A 19,723-nucleotide genomic window follows, 5' to 3' on the forward strand; every position below is an offset into this window, starting at 1 on the left:
GCAGCTCCAACATTTTTTTTTTTTTTTGCCAGTATGCCTACCTTCCTTTCTGCAGAGTTAACATCAGACTGTGAACTGGCATTTTACACCAGTCTTGCTAGGGTAGAGAGATGAAAAAAATGAAAATTCCTTCTATTCATTGTTTAAGAATGATGAACTGGAGGAAAGAGTATGGACCAGACATAGTGCTACATCCATTCCTGCTCTCGTTTTGGTAAGTCTTGTCACTTTTGCCAGCATACATGAATGGCATCATACAAGTTAAAAAACCTCACCCAAGATTAGAGTGGGGACAAAAAGTAAGAAGGTTTGTTGGGAGACCATTAGGAAATTTCAGCTAAGCACTTCAAGGGTATGAAATAAACAGGCATAGAAATGTGGACAGCAACTCGCAGTAAAGTAACATACAATTTCCTTGCAAAAGAAGGTACAGCACTCACTTTAGGAAGGAAAATAAAAACAGTATCGTGGCTATTTTCATATGAATGCCTGGTTTTGGTGTTGTTCCCCCTCCCTCTCCCCTTCCCTCCCCCCCCCCCCTCCCCCTGCCTGGTAGGGCTTTGTAGCAGCATTTATTAGAACATACCTTTTTCAGTAAAATGACTGCAAGAGAACCTTATTCCCAGGCTGTGCTCATTTTAGTACTGGTGTCTTCTTTACAGGGTATAGGCCATAACACTCCTCCCTCTTTGCTCCCAAAATAACAAATGGTTTCAGGGTAATAGAATATAAATGAAAGAAAAAATAACAAGTAACCACAATGAGTTCATAATTCCTTTTTCCATTAGATTCCCACCCAGTCCATGTTTCAGGCAGTTTCTCAAGGAACAAGAAGGGGCTACCTGATATAGCCAGGGTTATCAGAAACAACCCATGGTGTCAGCACAGCATCAGTGGAGAACTCTGCTCCTGAGTAAACAGGTAAATGGTCAACAGGTCAAAGCAACAGGTCAAATTAGTGAAGGAGAGTAGAAAACCATCTGTTACGCTTGGCTGACTAGGTATGTAGGACAGTGCACTACACAGAGACAATTGGCTTTATTGTATGTACAGCAGCAGTTATTTCTTTAAAAAAATCATCTTCTCAGGTTTTTTAGTGATATAATAAATCTGTATATCATTCTTAATTACACTGACTTAGTGTACACACAGAAAAAAAGAAAAACAAACAAACAACCCCACCACAGAAAAAGTTAGTATCACAGTTGAATGCTAGAAAAAATATTTTACTCCACCTGGAATATCAGAGCGTAATACATTATTGGGAAATACAGAGTTATAGTATTGGAAAGACCTCAGACCCATGCTTCCCAGGTATTTTCACACCATGCCAGCATCTTGCATAGCAGCAGTTTGGATATCCCGAGTGAAATTATATTATTCACCCTTAACTTAATCACCCTTGTTACACAGTTAATCTTCAGTTGTTTGTCACCAAGGCTGTGGCTTAGCAATGTAGAGAAGCATATGCCGACTTTAAACACATGAATAAATCCACTTAGGTCCTGTAGAAGTCAAAGCATGAGGTCAGCTGTTCCCACTCACAACGGGAATGTCTTAGCCTGGAGCTACAGTATACTTAATTCTGTACTGGGATAAGCACTTATCTCAAACTTCAGCTCTACAATTAAAAAACTGCAATAAACTACAATGAAAAAGCCATGCGGCTCCCACCTTGTATAGAGCTCCTGCTCCTTGTAACACCTAGAGCTACCAGAGCTGAAAAAGATGTTACAAGAACAAGATTCTTACTTTGCTTCCCTATATGCATGTGGTAGCATTTTATGTAGGTGACTTTGATTTTTCTTTTGCATGTACAGCAGAAAGCTTTCACTTTAAAACCACCTACAACCAGTGAGGAGACGCAGTACTACAAAATGCTGTAGAATTTCACTGATCCTCAAAGCTGCTATCATTGCCAGGCAACAGAACACCTCAAAAAAAGCAGTGCTGCAAGCCGTGTCCTCTCAAGAGCAAGGAGGTAACTACAGCTCTGTATGACCTGGAGCCTCACCTCTCTCCCAAAGAAAGAGCAGGGGAAAAAGAAAATCTAACAGAAAGCTTAAGAATAAAGCTCAGTATTTATGCCTGCACAGTTTATGACCTGTCCATTAAGTTCAAGTTTGCCAAAACTATTTTGCTTTTTAAATGAATATGAATTTTCTTCCACTCCTTCCTGCCACCTCAGATTCACAAGTTTCATGTATAGTTAGGAGTGACATAACTATAATTTTTTCCTGAGGTGAACTGGATATGAAATACCGACAATCTAGGGATAAAGAACCCCTTCCTCTTTAAAGTGACTCTTAAAGTGATCTCAGTCACTTTAAGAAAGTTATGTAGCTTATATTCACACTTGAGATACTAGGTAGGTTTATTGCTTCGATCTACAAAGAGGAATCTAATTCTTTTACCGCTTGGTCAAAATTCAGACTAAAGTCAAGGCAAATCTTGGGTAGGTAAGGATGCAGGTTGTCTTCATCAAGGTAAATGAAAAGCTAAAATGCCATAAAGAAAAACAACAAAGATTAAGAAGTTTCAACTACGGGCAGAAAAATTCTTCAGAGGGGAAAAGCAAGCCTTCAGTTCTCAGTGCTTATTAAATGCCATGCCTTCTTTGCTGTATAGAATATTCAGAGACACAAAAGTGTAAGAAAAGGGGCAAAAAGGAAGAAAGATTTCACAGGCTGTTTCCAAGCTATTGTTCTGAAATACTTAAATTGGAAGGCAGAAAACAAGTTTTCAGTGCAACATCATGCAGAAATTTGTTCTACTGTTCAAAAGTGTAGTTACTAAAATTATGAAGGTTGCAAAACATAAAAGAACAAAGTAATTCTCTCCAGCATCCTTCACACAACTGCACATGAAACATGCAGCACCTGGCAGGATACATCTCAGTGTTAGTTATGCCAGTTTACAAATCCAGTCCTCCTATCCCAAACCTGTAGCATAGCTCCCGCTAGTTGTCAGGGTCCACTGACAACTTACACTGACCTAAATACTAGTAAACAAAAAAAAAATACGTACATACTCAGGTCTCCTGATCATAAATGACAACCTAATCGTCTCTGAAGGGAGGAATGGGATTCAGTATCGTGGGCCTTTGGGGTTGTCACAACTAACCAACTCAATTGTCCCTTTGTGTTTAGTACCTTACCTTGTTTTTCCAATAGAACACAAATTATTTGTAGAAGAATAGCAAGAGGTGGGGAACACACCAGCCAGATGTAGAGGTCAAACATCAAACTAAATAATGTTTATTTTCCTGAGGAGTGAAGACAATTAAGAAAGAAGGTTCCCTTTTTACCCAAAATGCCTTACTCTTCTCATCTTCAGAATTCATTCTTTCTCAATATATGTGATCCCAAACCTTCACACAGTTTGCAGTACAGAATGTTCTTGGTTCCCACCATCAAGACTTGCATTTAGGCAATCATCAAGACCTTAAGAGAAAGAGGAACCAACAACCCACTTCAGTGTGTACCTGTTCTTTGGGGTAAGCTACAAGCAAACCCTACTCCTGTATTCTGCAAGTTATTCAGTGTTATTTCCATCCCATTCCACCGTACATGACAAAACTTCTGTAAATTAAAATCCCAGTTCAGTAACTGAAGCAGACTTCAAGACGTGTTATGTGCTCCCTTTACATTCCCAATTCCACAGCTCTTTGCTTTTAGTGTAAGGGGGTGTAACCCATGGAGCTCAGTCTCACCTTGATTTCTTGAACTCAATGGCCAGTTGTGGTTTTCTCCTTCAGCAAACAAGACTAAGGATTTACAACATGGCAGAGATTTGACCCCCAGCTGGCCCCATCATGCAAAGAGCTCCTACTTAAGTCAAGGGAAAAAGTCTTCGTTGAGAGAACCATTTTTTTTTAACACTCATATCGTGAACCACTGTAGAACAAATGAAGAAACCTAACTTCTACTTTATATTGAATTAACAATAAACAAATGTGTTCAAGCACATTGAAGCTGGAAAAAAATGTACTACTGAACTGTGATTTCTAAGCACATTACAGCTCTAGAAGACTCATTTGTAGCCAATTTTCAAAATACAGAATATTAAAATGCCTTCAAGTGTTTTCATAATAAGCAGCATGCTTAAATGTACAACTATTTGATAGTCTGAACTGCTGTACTACCACAGTGATTTTAGGAGGTTACACACATAAACAGTATTTTTAAACAGGCTCAGTTAGTTGCAAGATTTTGTCAGTTCATCTCTTCTACTGTTTTCTTGGTAAAAAAGAAACCAACACCTCTCTACTTTTATATTCTTTGTAAAAGCATTTACCAAGGAATCTAGAGTCCATCATAAGTTTTGAAATGTGTTTCTGTTCTTCAGTGACTTTCTATTCGCAAGAATAGCAGATATTTGGGCTTTCAACTTAAACCAAAGTGTTGGATGTCTTAAGGGGAGAAAAGGCCAGGGGGTGGGAGAGGCAGTGGGGAGGATCACTGCTGGCAAAGCAGGTACAAACATATCATCCATTCATGTCAGTGATTCAGATGGAATGGATGTTTTTCTTGGCTAAAGAGAACAGGCTTGGTGCTTTGTCCTCAGGAGGAATGTAGATGATGGAAAAGTACAGGTATGCATGAAAGATGGTACCTGTGAAATACTGACATTTTACTCTTCTTAATAGCCAAAACAAGAACTATGCCTTTACTTAAGCCACCAGTTTTTTCTTTTAATTTAAAGGAGCCAGCTGCAATATTTAATGAGGAAAAAAAGTTAAAAAACTCACCCAGCCAACCACTCGCCACATGACAACACTGGTAGATCCAGAAACTGAAAGACGACTAAGGGAAGTATTATTTTTTAAAAAAAGCTCTTTTCACAATTGTGTTTTCCAAGATCTCAGTAAGTGTTTGGCAAGTAAATCAAGCTGTCCAGTGAAAAGCATTATAGGGTTAAATATGCTCTATTCATCACTTATTGCTCCTAGCTTTGCATTTGGTATGATGGTTAATATACTTGTCTAACAAGTACTTGGGAGAAGGAATTAGAGCCCCTAAGACAGGTTTTTGCATTAGCAACGCAGCTTCTCACACAGGGAAGAAAAGCTACATATAAGAATTTGTAAATGTTTTGTTTGCGAGTAGATTCAAGTAGACGTTAGAGAAAGTTCTGTTTTTTTCAGGCATAACTTATGCACAGAACATTAAACAATATGCTAGTATAAGTATTTGCATAATTTATTGATTTATGGCTAATATCAAAGGCATCTCTCCACCTACATGGACTGAGCAGTTATTACAGCAGGCTAGAGTTATTACAGTAGGCTATCTTAATCAGCATTTTAGTTCTGCTTCTGAAAACTTACCCGTTTCCAAACCACAATACAAACTGGATCTGGGCCTCTCTTTTTCCCTTTCAGCCTGACTAGAAAAACAAGTTGAGGCTTGTGTTGCTACTATTCCAGGCTCAGTAAGGAAGCACAGTGGTATCTTCTCTCTTTACAGTGGTTCAGTCATATAGCAGGTATGATGTTTCAGTTCTTAGCTCCACATTAATGTAAACTAGGTGCTTACATGCAGGTCCTTCCCACCTGTACCATTTCTCATCCTCTCTCATCTTCTACAATAAACCACATGGTCCTCCAAAAGCTGTCACAATACAATTAGCACTGCTTGTATTTAGAGGAGCAACTTTATAATCAGAGAGAAAAAGTGTTCTAGAAAAAATAAACAAAAAAGACAAGCTTTCTGTTTATTCTTGGACCACTGTACTAGTGAACATCACTTTATGCAATTAATCAGTCTTATCTGTATTCTCTAGTACTGCTCTGTAAACAAACGGTCAACTGATGTGCAAGTATCCCATCAGAGAGTGTTCAGTCTTATATGTATGGTTCTGCTGAAGCACCATTCAGTTTGTTCTTGCTTTTGTTTTTGGAAAGGAGCTTTCTGTTCAGAATACGTGAAAGAGTGCCTCCCTTCTTGCGTGTTTCCTCTGACAGTGGCTGCTGCAGGTAGACAAGATCGTTGTGCGATTGACTCATTCCTGGATCCTTCTGATGATGTCGCCGGCGGAAAAAGAGCTTTGCACTTTTTTTCAAAATCCCACCTGCAGAAGCAAACAGCAGAGGTGCAGGGCACTTTAGACAGAACAGGCTGCTTTCCCCTTGAAGCTCAGCTTCAATTGTAACTGCAGCATGACTGAAGAAAGCCTTGGTCTTAGCATTTCTAGTTTAAACATTGTGCTATTCAAACAATGTTAGAAACCTAAGAGTGTGGTGAATCTAAAGCAAGAGCATTGATGGTCCATAACCTAGGGGCCATAATAGTATGAGTTCCACCTTGGAATAAGTGATTCCAGATACTGGCAAATGCGAGCGATTGTCGTGCTTTCAGCCAGAGACACACATACACATACTTACACACTACATGCTACTGAATCCTCTTTGCCCTGCTGTTGATCCAGCTCTCTCCCTACTGAACACCACTGAGAAATTCAGACTCCACAGAAGTATGTATTTCTCTGCTTTTCCTAATTCCATGCAAGTAACATGCAAACTGAATCATGAAAGACTCCGGTAGTTCTAGTTATATGCATATACATGCACGTGTACTGTTGGCAGAATGTTCAGGAGAGAAGAGCTCACATACATTTCTACAGAAGCACTAAAGAAAAAAGGAATTTTCCTTCAGTTCTTTCAGAAATTATGCTGTTGAAAAGGAGGGAAACCTACCGTGAAACATGCCTATGAGCAACTGAATATTAATCCTCTGATTTAAGGTTCTAAAGTCAATCCACACATCTTGTGGAAGTCTCCTTCCTTACACTTCATTAGTTCCAAATGTTCTTCTGAAAACTATGTTAGTGGTCACACATACACATGCACAGCATTTGGTGTGGGTTGTACGCTGGGTTCTCACATGTCAAACAGGCATATCCAATCTTTCCAATACAATAAAAGTACATAAAAAGATTAAACTAGAGAAAGCCATGTTACTCTCTGTTGTTTCAGTGATCAAAGGAGCTAAAAAGGAAAGATTAGCCTGTGATGCACAACATGAAGGTGGCATTTTAATTCGAGATGAAGGAGGCTCTTGGTGCCAGAGAACAGTACCTGGCAGCCAACCTGTGTGCAGTAGGCCCATACGAGCCAGACAGCATGTATTCTGTATGAATTCAGCAGCATCACCTAGAGCTAACAATCACAAAGCATTTGCTATTTTAAAATCCTGTTAGGAATAGCAATTCACTTGAAGTAGATTAAAAATAATGTTACATCTGCTTCCAACAGGTTCAGAAATTTGCTCAAATCCCTTCTGCAGTAAATTGTTTTATTTTATTGCATTCCTTCCCTTGATCCCATGACAAACCTGTTATGCAGCCAAGGCAACTGCAGATGTCATCTCAACAGGGACTCGGGACTCATGTTGCCAACAATAGCTACCAATACTCCTCTCTCAGCAAGCTTGGGTTGTTTTTGCAGCCACCGTTCTGCCAAATTCCACCTTCCCTTTCCATGAGCACATGTGAGCCTGATGTGTAAGGCAGCTTGGTTGCAGCTGGCAGGGACACCACTCTGAGCTACTGGCAAGACTCAGCCTCGTGTCAGTACATCAGCCCCATGTTAAAACAGCAACAGTTCTGTGCAGACTTGGGTAGCGGTGTTGTCCAAGTGGCACGAGCCAATTTGAACAGAGGAGGACCCAGGTAGCAAGCCAACACAGGAGCCTTCTGGCAGTCAGACTAGTATGTGAGGACAGTCATCTTCCTGGCAAAGCTTCCACACCTCGTTCCTGTACCACTAAGAGGTTTCCCGATTCAAATTTCTCAGTTCAGCTATTAATTCCTGTCACTGTATGGCCTTGATTCTGCTTTTCTTCCCATTGCAAATAGATACAAAAAGCAACACAGAAACCAATTATTTCATGCGATACCGTGCAATAGCTGGAATTATGTATTTGTCCTCCAAGGACTTGACCCCGGCTACATGTTATTTTGCACAGTGACAGCTGCAGAACAGGTATGTCCACAGCAGTTCTGTTGCACACAGCCAGATGCTTTTGTTCAGAACAGAGCAGTTACAAACACGTGCTTGGGTTTATTATTTTGTATTTTAAGAACTAACCACTCAGCACCTGGAAGCATATTCTAGCATGTTTTGTCTTGCTGCTGCTGAGATTCTTCTGCTTCCACTCCATTGTGCCCTGTGAGAAGTCAGCTGAAAGCAACTGTAACTCATGGATCTGAATCTTGACTGCTCTCCCATCACCCTCTGATTGATCTTTTTGGCAAAGCAGTACCACTTCAAGCTGTTGTTGACAGCATAAAAGAAACAGTGTTCAGCCCCATGACACTGACAGTTGTTAATATGCAAAGGCTGGGGGGGACTGATGAGGCCTCGCTGATGTGCGGCTTTTGTTTTAGCAGTCAGCTGTTCTGCCCAGCAGTCTTGGCAGCTGCAGCTGAAGCTATGCCAACAGGAGGAGTAGGACAGAAGGGTTTATCCATAAGCAGCTGTTTAGTCCTATCCATTCAGACCGAATTCCCATACTAGGAAATAGAACCAAACCAAGAACGCTGCAAAAATTGTGCCGGTGGCCTAGGACAACTCACTGCAGCTGAAAAACTGCAGGCAGCGCTTCCCTGAGAGCAGCACAGGCTCAGCACAAGCAGCAGCCCCCCAGCATGAAAGCTCCCTGTGTTTCTGGAGGCACTGAGGTCATTGCTATCTGGAAGCTTGCCACATCCCCATTGCCACCCATCAGTTGCTAACCAGTTTGGTACTTGCTGCCTGACAGTGGCTCCAGCTGTTGTGGAGGCATGCACCCCTGCTAAGGCAGCAGGGTAGGGCAAATCACAAGCTTGGCAATGCTCGTGCTATTTGCATGCTTACTTCTCGAGTTCAACAGGATCCATATGCCAACTCTGCCCCTAACACCAGGAGATAAGCAGAGAGCACGCCAAGAGTGCTGTACAGACCGACAGGTCTTCATAGGCTCCTCTGCACCAGTTTACGGTGTTCTGAAAATGCTTGTGGGACTAGGATCACTTCTGAATCTCGTTTTTGTTAATGAAGTAAGATTTCCTTCTACATCTACAAGGATATGAATAGACATCGCTTCTTTCCATTCCTTCCCAACTTCCAAAACAGTTTTTATCCAGGTGGTTTTGTAAATACCTGCTGAGGTCCTGGCAGCTCTACAAGTGAGGTTAGAAAAGAGATCTAGAAAACTGTAAGCAGCAGGTTTTAAAATAAGCTTTCTGCATATGCACATCCAGTTATGGGGTCACACATGATTTGCATGAGCAGATTTTGATTGATAAACAGACACTACAGGAATGGGCATAACAGAGAGATCAAGAACGTAGAGCACCCGTCCAAGCCTTCCTTTCTGTCCATTCTGCGTGGCCCACCTGGACAGCATGACCATCAGAAATGATTTGTTACAGCAGACTAGTCTGCTAAGACACCTGAGCACAGGAAGGTAATTTTGGAGGGAGGAAAGAAATGGATGGAGGAAGAAGAAAACAGGTGCCAAACTATGTTTTGCTTCAGTTTTTACAATGAGTGTACCATTGTAAAGCTACATTTTCTTAAAAAAAGACAAAAATAACTTACTGTGTAGGTAATTAATTCTGGTTGGCACAGTAGTCCTCTTAAGTTTATGAAAGGGAATGGTTAAGAAAGAGGAAGTCAGAAAGGTAAAAACCAAAAATATGCAAAAGTAAAAAAAAAAAACCAAAACCAAAACCCAGACAGCGCTAAATTTAAGACATTAATACACACACAAGGCTTTTTAAAGCAGAAGGGGTTTTGTTTGCTTTGTTTGAGTTTTCTAGGGTTTTTGTTGTTGTTGTGTTTGGTTTTGTGGTTTTCGTTTTTTAAAGGGAAAGCATTTGACAAAACAGAAACCTTGAGCTATTGAAAGCTAACTGAAGGCAGGGGGTTGAAATGTTTCTCTATCTCACTCCACAAAATCTACTCAGCTGTGACAAAGCAGAGATTCAAGACTTCCACAGAGATATATCCACAGATGAAGAAAGGGATTTGAGTCAGCTTTTTAAAATATTTTTTCAAGATGAGACAGCTCTTTCAAATATTAGAGATACTTTGAGCTTTTTAGCAGTCCAATACTACACTCTGTAAACAGGCTCTTTAGAAGCCTGATCTCTTTGCAACATACTGCACAGGGAAAAACAAAACCAGACAACAGCTCATGTACAAACTTCCATTTGCTTGTTTTAGAATAACATGTTAAAGAAGAGTCCATAGGTTTTGCAATATCTCATACAACTTCCTACACTTTTCTAGGCTCCAATTGAGACAAATTCTTTCACAAATAACCCCTACACCCACCCCAAACACACCCAGAACTTTCCAATGCCTGACCATCTATGTCAAAATGATTGCTGCTGTACCATCCCAATTTATCAGGTGGAGCTATACAGCTGTGAGGAGGCCAGAAAACCTTGATGCTCTAAGGGAGAGCCTTGGTAAAGATCTCCAGTGTATGCCTTATGTGTGTGTGGGTTACAATAATCTAATAATATTTTGACATTTTGTAGTAAGCCATTTTACAGTAACTCCAGGTAAGGAAACAATCAAAAATAATAAAGCAAAAGAGGGATGGATATGGGCGAGAAACACAATTTTTGCAACTTCAATGTGCAACCCATGAGACTGGTGTGCTACCTGTTCAGAGCACAGGCCACCGCATTGGCTCTTGTGTCAGACTGTGTTTACCACTAAGCCACAAACCAGTCCTACAGGCTCAGAGAGTTATGGATTTAAAAAGGAAACACAAAGAATCCCAAGACATTTTCAAACTGCAGCTACCATTTTCTTTAGAAAACTATGTATGAATTAAATCAGAGAAAAGGGTGAAACCGTTCACAAGGTAGTTAAGATTTAGCTGTGGTGCTTCCTGAACACACGCTTTAGTGAGGGCAGGCCAGCCTTGTGCTCAGAGATGTGAAGGAGAGGGAAAGTATCAGAAAGCAACTGTGGACCCCTGCCCTTTTTGCGTTAATAATGGAGCTGCTGATACAGCACAAGTCCTTGTTTACAAGAACAGAGTTTTCATCAAAGAATTGACGATATGGCTAGCTACTTCTCTCCCAGATAACTGAGTTGAGCTTAAGTGAGTTGCCCTTCAACTTTGAAGGGTGAGCCCTTCTATTTCCTGATGGAGGGAAATGTAAGAGAGCCTGACCTGGCTCAGAGAGCCAGAGGACTGCACTCTTTCTGGCTGCTAGTAGGACAGCTTCAATAAACACCACAATCACAGGGCGTTTAAGGACAAAAGTCAGTAAGAAAGGATGAACTACTACAGTGTTGCATGATACTGCCAATTACGTAGAGAAAGAAGTTGTTCTCTGAAGCAGGGGTAGGATTCACATACCTTTAGATTTTTTCATGCTCCCAGTTTCTGAAACACTTAATGAGCTCCCAGATATTTCTTCACAGGTCTGGTCTAAAAGCGTGTTGGTGTCCCACTGTTGGCTGCCATTCTCCAATCCCCAAGCCTTATGGGCACTTTGCTGTGGCTCAGTATCGGGTACTACTTCTGAAGCACCTAACGACAGCTTTTCATCAGAAGTGACTTTTGCAACAGCTTCGTCCACAGTGGATGGATCTACTTCTTTGCAGGAGCTGTCCATGGCTGCAGCATAGTCCATCATCAGCGCAGCTTCACTGTCCTGAGATAAAGAGGTCTGCCCAGCGAAAATAAGAGACAACACTGACACAAGCCACTCTGCTGGAAGAAATCAAGTCTCCCTGCAAAAGTTCTTTTCTCTTCTTTACACTTTTACTTGTATCGCTCAGGGCTATCAGAATGCCACTTTGAGCTTCCTTAGTTCTAATAAAGGCTAGAAGCATACAGCCAAGTTTTAATCACATTGTTAAAGCCAAATGACTGGAAAACCATTAAGCGCGTGCCTCTCACCTATCCCCAGCCCCTCTGCAAATAACTCTTTCCTACATGTGCTGCTGTAATGAAGTATCAGTATGCATAAACAATCTTTTGGTCCTTTTAAGAAAATAAACATCAAAGCATTTCATCTTGTAAAAGGACTTAGTGTCATCCATATCAGCTAAACACAAATCCATGTAGCCCCAGTGCCTCCATCTCCCATGAGGCTACATCTGGCACTGTGGCAGCCGATTCTCATTTCCCCCCGCCTCATCACAGCACAGTGATGATGAGGGGAGCCATTCCCACTGACTTGGCTTTCACCCAAAGCTCTTTAGGGGTCCCGTGCATAACAGCAAGCCTTGACAGCAAATTCCCTGCAGGCTGCTGATGGACAAGGACTACAGGTAGGCACCAAGCAACAGATGGGACACTGAGGCTGTGGATGAAGAAAGTCTGGAGGAATGCTATACACCATGTGAGAAAGTGTCTTCTGTCTGCCCTCCCTCTGGAACCGAGCCCAGACGAGTAGAAGATTTTTCAGAGGTTTTGTTTTAACAACTTTGAAAAAAAATAGGAAAAAAAAATCATACTTTTTCTGTACATCTTCCTTTCATGGGTGAAACGCAGAGAAGGACTAATTATCTTCTGTTCTCAACTTAATAATTTTTCCCAAATCCCTAATTATCTCATTCCCATCCAAGGATACCATGCATTTTCAGTCAGGCTGTCAAACCTAACAATCAGAAATGAACACCCTCCCCAACAAATCCATCCTGATTTGGCTTAACTTGAAACAGTTATTGAAACAAACGGGCACACAGACCTAGATCTGCAGAGACTGCTGAATGGGACACATTAATTTCAAGTTGCATTTAGAGGAGTAAAGACTTTACAGTACTAAGCATTAAGTAAGTGTTGTTTTCTGCTCTACCTTGGACACCCCTGATATGATAATGGTGCTTTTCTTTCTAGGAGACTTCAGCTTCTGCTTTGCAGATTCACTTAACTGCCGAATGGCTGCTTCTGCAACAGGATCAGTGCCATTCAGGACCAGCAGTTCTGAAAAGAAAGCATTATTTCAGAAGGAGAAAAGAAAAATGGGATAAAACAGAAAAGGCAGAGTTTGTTCTTGACTTAAAATTCAAAGAAAATGGCAAAGATGGTACAAACACCAGGCAATACAAAACATCTTCCAACTCACTTCCCAGCTATTGGGTCTTGTCTTTCCCCTCTGATACCCATTCTTTCAGAAGAGGTACCTAAGTTGCACTTACAAAGCCTTGCTCTGAGCACACAGCAGGTTTTGGAAGCCTAGACAAAACATACGACTATTTCCAATTATTTTATAGTCACCACTACACTATGGTGTGGGTATATATATGTATATACACACACACACTGTATATACTATATATAAAAACCCCTATATAGTTATATATATAACTACACATATATATATATATAACTATATATATAACCCAGAAGTGGTGGATAGGTAGAGCACTAGGTATCACAATCATGAAGAGCCATAGTTTCAACACTGTACAAAACTGCACAGCATGTGCTACTACTTCTTCGGGTAGCTATTTTGCTCTTTTTTCCAGACATCCTTGCTTAGCATTTCCAGATTTGCTATGGCACTATGACAGGATGGGGAATGCAAAGTAGCAGTCACTCTGCTCTTTATCAGCTGTCTCCGAAGCCTGTAAAGTGCACCCCATTCTCCCCTCCAAACATTGCACAGGAATACAAAATTGTTTGTAGTACATACAAAACTGTTGATTATACTAAAGAGCATTCTCTTTAGTGACAAACACAAGTTTATTTTTAAGCATGGCCATTTCTGGCATCTACTATGCAAGTACTTCGGGCACAGCAAATACACACTAATCAAACTCGTCAATCTTAGGAACAAACAAGGCTAAGAAAGTTAACGTGACAAAAATCCCCATGCTGTCTGAGGTGGGCTTTTAACAACAAAAGAACAGAGGCAGCAATGGAACCAATGTTCATTAAACAGAGCAGTGTCTTCTGTTATTAATGCAATAAAAGATGAGGCCTGAATAATTATGCTGCACCAAGTATCTTGGATACTTTTGGAACTTAAAAGTATGTGTGCACAAGGGGTATGCATACCCACACACGTCTGCACACTCATTAAAAACCTCTACTTCCACTGCAAAGCCGCCAGGAACAGCTGAGAGCATCCAGGACAGCATCACTGGCATTTGCTAGTTCTTACTGTTGTCATCACTTAGAACTATGGCACGGCCACAGCATCTTTTCCATAGTGCTTGTTGCTATTTTGGCATGATGCCTGTAATAACTATTACTTAAGTTACTGTCATACCCAATGCTCCTTTGTATTTTTTCATTTGGCTTAAACCTGTTCTAATGAGTAATTCTTCCTGCTATGTTGTATAAACATTTCACAGAAATTCCCCTGCACTCCCATAAATCCACTGTTCATATCAATGTGCTCGAAGTTGTCTTTGGATGAGTTTTCCAGTAAGAGCTTTGTATCTTTAGTATCATAAACAGTTATGAGACTCAATTTAGAAGTCTAGCACTACCTTAACATTTCCCAAACTGGCTTAGTAATACCATGCTGCTTCATGATATCGAGTACCTCTTAGTCTAGAAGTAGGGAAAGATTCAAGTGCTATTACAGCTATTCATAGTTACTGGTTTGTGCTCTTCCACAGATTTCTGCCTTTTGGCCAATGCATTTCTATCTCTCAGCAAGCCTTCTGACTGCACCAGGAGCAGTCAAGATCATCTCCAGATTGTCGCATTTCCACTCAAATCTGCACAAAGGGAACTGAAACCCACACCATGTGCTGTTTGCAGCTAGACTGGGTCACATCTGTCATTACTGTTGCCTACAGAGCTACAGAAAGATCAAATGGTAACCACACACAGGACTGAAAAATATGCTGAAGATTCAGAAGCTGAAGCTTGAAAAGGTGAAATACCCTGGAGTCAAAATCAGATTTAGTATAGTCAAAGTGAATTTATAATTAAAGTTACTATCAATGCCACCTGACGCTCTGGCGGCTCTTCAGCAGTATGCCAGGTGACTTAGGAAGGTGGACCAACAGGCACAGCAAGGTTGTCTATTTGCATTAGCACAAAAACACCCAGTGGCAGGGCTAGGAAGAGAATTCAGTCTTCCTTACATCGGTCCAGCCTCATGCCTTCTTTTCAGACAGAGGGGACTTCACAATGGCCTTAGAATTAAGTGTCACAGGGTTTTAATTTTGGGCAGTGTCCCTCACGCCTTTATAAAGGAGGAATCTGTCATTCAAAAGAAAAGACAGCCTGGCTTTTCTGCAGTCACCTCCCCCCTCCAAACCACAGCTCACTGTTATTTATTCAAAATTAGTAATTAAAATCACTGATTAAAAACAGACTTCTACTGCAAGACTGCTATATCCCTAACCACAGTACTTGCTAACATAAACATCTCAGTGCCTGTTGCAAGGCAGTAGCCATATGGGTTTGCTGTTATTTTAACAAGATTACATTAATCCCATGTGCAGCAGAGACACACATATTCTTTATCACACATCACATTAGCAGCTTTGAACATTTCTATTACCTGTATCTGAAGACGATAAAGTTTTGCTGACTGGAGCACCATGAGAATGGATAGCTTGAATAGAGAAATCCTTTTCAATCACCTTTACTTTAACTGGAGTTTTCGCAGGAGAATCTGAGGACCAAGGTTTTTTATTATTTAAACTATTCAAGACATTTATTATGAAATCAGTAAGAATTTATTATACCTATAATGTTAAAACCTGCTCAAATCATAAGCATTTGAGAAAGTTGTTTAATACAAATTCTCAGTGCATGCTTTATGGTAACCTGATTCCAAAAGACCTGTGAAGTGTGAATTTATTGGTTTTAAACATTCTACTGTAAGATGCCAGACAACACCCACTTAAGTAAAAGATCACCTTTAATAGCTTTAAAGAATGTAGCTCTTTGTGAGACTTCACATAAAGACTGTTTAGAGGTTTTGCTTTCGTGTTTATCCCAAGAAGAATCGGACAATCTACTCCTGAAAGTCCTACTGAAAAAAACTACTTCGTCACAACATGATATCGATCTTCATTAGAGATTATAGTACAGATCACAGTTAGAAGGCACAGGATGGTCTGCCAGCAGTAAACACTCCAAGAGCCTGATACTTTTGTCATGCGGAAAACCATCCACCAAAACCAAGTTCTTCTGCATTATCACTTTGCCGTGAGGCTTTACAGTGTATATTAAAAGGAACATTAACCACTCCTCTTGTAAAGACAAGGTTTCTTGAAAATTAAAAACTCTGATTCTGAAGAATACAAATAATGTCCCCCCTCCAACATATCAGAGAAGTCTGGACAACAATGCCTTTCCTTACATCCCACCCCTGCAACTTCTCCTGGTCGCCACAGATAACCCCAAGAGAACACAGGAAGAAGTGGACTTCCTTACCTGTGCTCAATGGAGATGATCTCCCTTCTAAACGAGGTTTGGTTTTCACAGCAGTTACAGTAGTGACAACAGTCCCACAGGGCATCACAGTGCGATCCTTTTCTATCTTAGTGGCCAGCACTGGAGAAGAGACTTGCCATGTCTTTAATTCATGGGGTTCTATAAAAGAGAACTAGGAAGACAAAAAATGTTGCCTTAGAACAGTCAAGCAAGGACACTAATATTTCTAGCTAGTACTCCTTTAACATTTTTGCTAATGTTCAAGAGCCAAACAACTAATTCTTTTGATAGACACAAACACCATGCAATCTGAATATGCTGCTCTAACTCGCCCACAAATTACACTGTGCTGTGAGCGACAGTCCAAAGCAGAAGACGAGCATTTGCAGGTACTTCCCAAAGCACAAGATCCACTGTAAAACCATCCAAACGCAGTAGTACCTCTGCACTAATGGATCCCAGCCGGGGCCCTGGCTCTGGGCTGCTCTCACCGGCCCTGCTGTTCAGTGCAAAGCTTTGCTGGCCAGAAGGTTGTTTCCTGAACAAGTCTAGAGGTACAGTCACCTTTGTGGATAAAGGACCTTGAAGAAATAAAATTTACAAAATCAGCGTATATCCATGCTATCAGTATGTTTAAGGGTGAGAAGATGGGAAAGGAGGTGGAAGAACACAGGCAGCTAATTGCAAGAATGGGTCCTATACCATGGGGCAGAAACGTGGGAGTTTTCACAGCTTTCTTTCTATTTTATGACTATTCCTCAGCCTGGCCTAATACTGCACAACAGGAAAGAATGGAGACATGAAATATTATTTATTTGCCACTATTTCTGGCCATTATTTTTCCCTGTATACACAGAACGTTTAAAGGAAAAGAAAACATTTAGAAATATTACTATTAGATCCTTGAACAATCTCTGTAACCGGTTACCTGCATCTTTCATTTCAGAAAATGCTCTGGATTCCTGGTAAACTGGTGCATCATTAAGAATAGCCTCTCTTAATTTGAACTTTAATGCAAGTTCAGCCATTCTCTTGTTCTTCCCCCTACTTTATTAGTACTAGACTGCAACAAACCATTACCCAAAGTGCTGCACAATTTCAGAGATGAAATCCCAGTTTTCTGCAAAATTCAAAGACAAGTAGAGATCTATACTATATTCACACTACTTGGCTCTCTCCTCATAAATATGATGCTACTTTTGCGTTTTCTATTCAAATTTTTGGAAAAGAACAGCTAAGATGTTATGGGGGGAGGGGGAGGAAGACAATTCTCCATACAATCAGTTGGGACCTTTTTCTTCAGGAAACCAGGCTAGTAGTTACACTCTCAATAGGATGTGGAACATTACTGGTATTGTTTGAAAGACCCATTACTGAAGATGCTTAAGTACAGGCAAGACTAAACATTATGCAAGAAACAATATACATTTGCTGACTATATATAGAACCCATTTTTTTGTTAAAAATCAAAAACCAGCATCCATATCAGAAATTTTTTTTAAACATTTGCTTATATTTGACTTCCCAATCCCTCCAATAATCGCAGGTCATACGCAAAGTATTGCACAACTTTGTATATAAAAATTATTAAACATAAAAATAAATACAGTAAACCAAACAAAAAAATCAAACACAGTCCACTTGGCTATATTACTTACTAGCCAAGGCTTAGATAATATTAATATATTATTATTACCTAATAAATTACTGGCCCAGCCTTCGTCCACTATCACAAGACACCATGAGTAAAAGCACATATTTTTTAATCACTGGGTATGAAAAGCTTTGGCCCATACCTTGTAACTCTTTCCTGAACTAAGCTGAACATACCTGATAGTACTAAACCACAGAGAAATAGCTGAGTGTCAAGAACCTGAAATCTGACATAAGAAGGAAAAAGCAAATGGATCCAAGAGGTGAAATACAGTTACTATTTCTAGCTCCAGCAAAAAAAAAAAAAAAAAATCAGCAAAATAACATGCAGCATATATGAGAACAATTTATGATGTGTCATCACTTCAATAAAGCCCAAGTAATGAAGTACTTGCAGCAAGTTTACAAAGCTCATGAAAACACCTCAACGTGCTCTCTGGTCTCAGCACCCATCTACCTCTCACCCCCACCAGGAAGGTAACACTTCTCCAAATAAACCAAATGCAATAGTTCAGTGAAGGGGTTTCCTTGCCACTGAAGGCTAAATGCAAACTGCAACAACAGAATTAAGTAGTAAAAATGTTTCAGCCCCCATGTTTTACCTTTAATTCAATATAATCAGAATTAGTGTGTTTTATACCTGGTAACTGCTAGGCAGCCTCTGGGGCTTGAAAAGGAAGGATTTAGGATTAACACTCATGATTCCCCTTCAGCCACAGAAAGACCTGGAAAGCTGAAGTTGAAACCAACACTGCTCACAGTGGATCCATTTAATGTTTAGAAGGCTGAAAAATTAGGATATGAGCATACGGAAGACTCAGTATGCCTACAGTCTAAAATGAAACAAGGTTTCTATGTAACCTTAACTCAGAGGAGAACAGAGATGTTCTCTCTTCTGTCCATGACTACAGGTGGAAGTAATGGGGTATATGGGCAGCACTTAACCCAGGTCAGTGTTGTCCAAGAACTCCATGGTTTTCCATGGATTTCCACTCTGGGACCTACATTTGAAGACAGGCTTACAGAGTTTAAAGACATAAACTTACATTATAAATTTTCCCCAAGCTGCCTGTTTCATACAAGTTTGGCTGGCTATTTTTAGCTGATCTCTCTTCCACAGCTGTTCTTTCCCCCTCCAGCTGCCTAGAGCCACGCTTGAGGCATACCTGATTTCACTACCAGGACAAGCTAGCAGCAGACATCTACGCTTTAATGCAGGTTCAGAAATCTGACAGCTTCTTGTTTGGCTGTACAGCTGGGTAGAACTAAAAGAGGACTTATGTCAACATTTAGCAATGCTCACAAGCTGAACATGCAAAAAATTTCAGTTTTAATACTTACTATCCAGTTTTCCATCTTCTACTATTTGCAGCTGCAATGCTTTTGATTTGGCACTTAGTTCACTGTAAAGTAAATGAAACTAATGTTAGGTCTTTGCAAGCGAGCGGATTTTCCTTTCCACGTAGGTTTTCCCCTTTCCCATTCTGGTTGCCAATACCCTAACTTTTCTTGGCCCACACGAAGCCAGGCAGCGCTAAACCTGCGTGCATCGTATCTTTCTGACCTCAGGTAAGACTGACTAAAGGGATCACAGTCAGAAAACCATGGCCAAAGGAAACTTTGATTTCCTAAGGTTTCAGAGGCTTTTCACCTCCCCAGTAGGTGACAAACACTGCCCTTCAAGCTGATATTGGTCCTTAGTCTGA

The 19,723-nt window shown here is 40.5% G+C and overlaps 1 protein-coding gene and 1 long non-coding RNA gene across 3 annotated transcripts in view; one reads left to right on the forward strand and one right to left on the reverse strand.

Moving 5' to 3' along the window:
* Positions 1–145: 145 nt before the first annotated feature.
* Positions 146–4,823, forward strand: LOC308059426. Its single transcript, XR_013926232.1, has 2 exons — positions 146–214; positions 789–4,823. It is a non-coding gene; the product is annotated as an uncharacterized lncRNA (long non-coding RNA).
* A 362-nt stretch (positions 4,824–5,185) lies between these two features.
* C2CD2 (C2 calcium dependent domain containing 2) overlaps positions 5,186–19,723 on the reverse strand; it is a 38,539-nt gene continuing 24,001 nt past the window's right edge. The window contains exons 8-15 of one of the 2 annotated variants that reach the window (XM_080376704.1): positions 19,359–19,420; positions 16,806–16,945; positions 16,365–16,536; positions 15,484–15,597; positions 12,814–12,941; positions 11,367–11,679; positions 9,584–9,620; positions 5,942–6,072 (exon numbers count right to left, since the gene is read on the reverse strand). In XM_080376704.1, coding sequence (XP_080232830.1) covers positions 9,595–9,620; positions 11,367–11,679; positions 12,814–12,941; positions 15,484–15,597; positions 16,365–16,536; positions 16,806–16,945; positions 19,359–19,420 — 955 coding nt within the window. In that variant the 3' untranslated portion in view covers positions 5,942–6,072; positions 9,584–9,594. Of the gene's footprint in view, positions 6,073–9,583; positions 9,621–11,366; positions 11,680–12,813; positions 12,942–15,483; positions 15,598–16,364; positions 16,537–16,805; positions 16,946–19,358; positions 19,421–19,723 lie in introns of both variants that reach the window. The other variant, XM_080376703.1, reaches the window with a different exon arrangement.

Source organism: Falco punctatus, assembly GCF_963210335.1.
Source record: "Falco punctatus genome assembly, chromosome: 2".
Lineage (NCBI taxonomy): Eukaryota > Metazoa > Chordata > Aves > Falconiformes > Falconidae > Falco > Falco punctatus.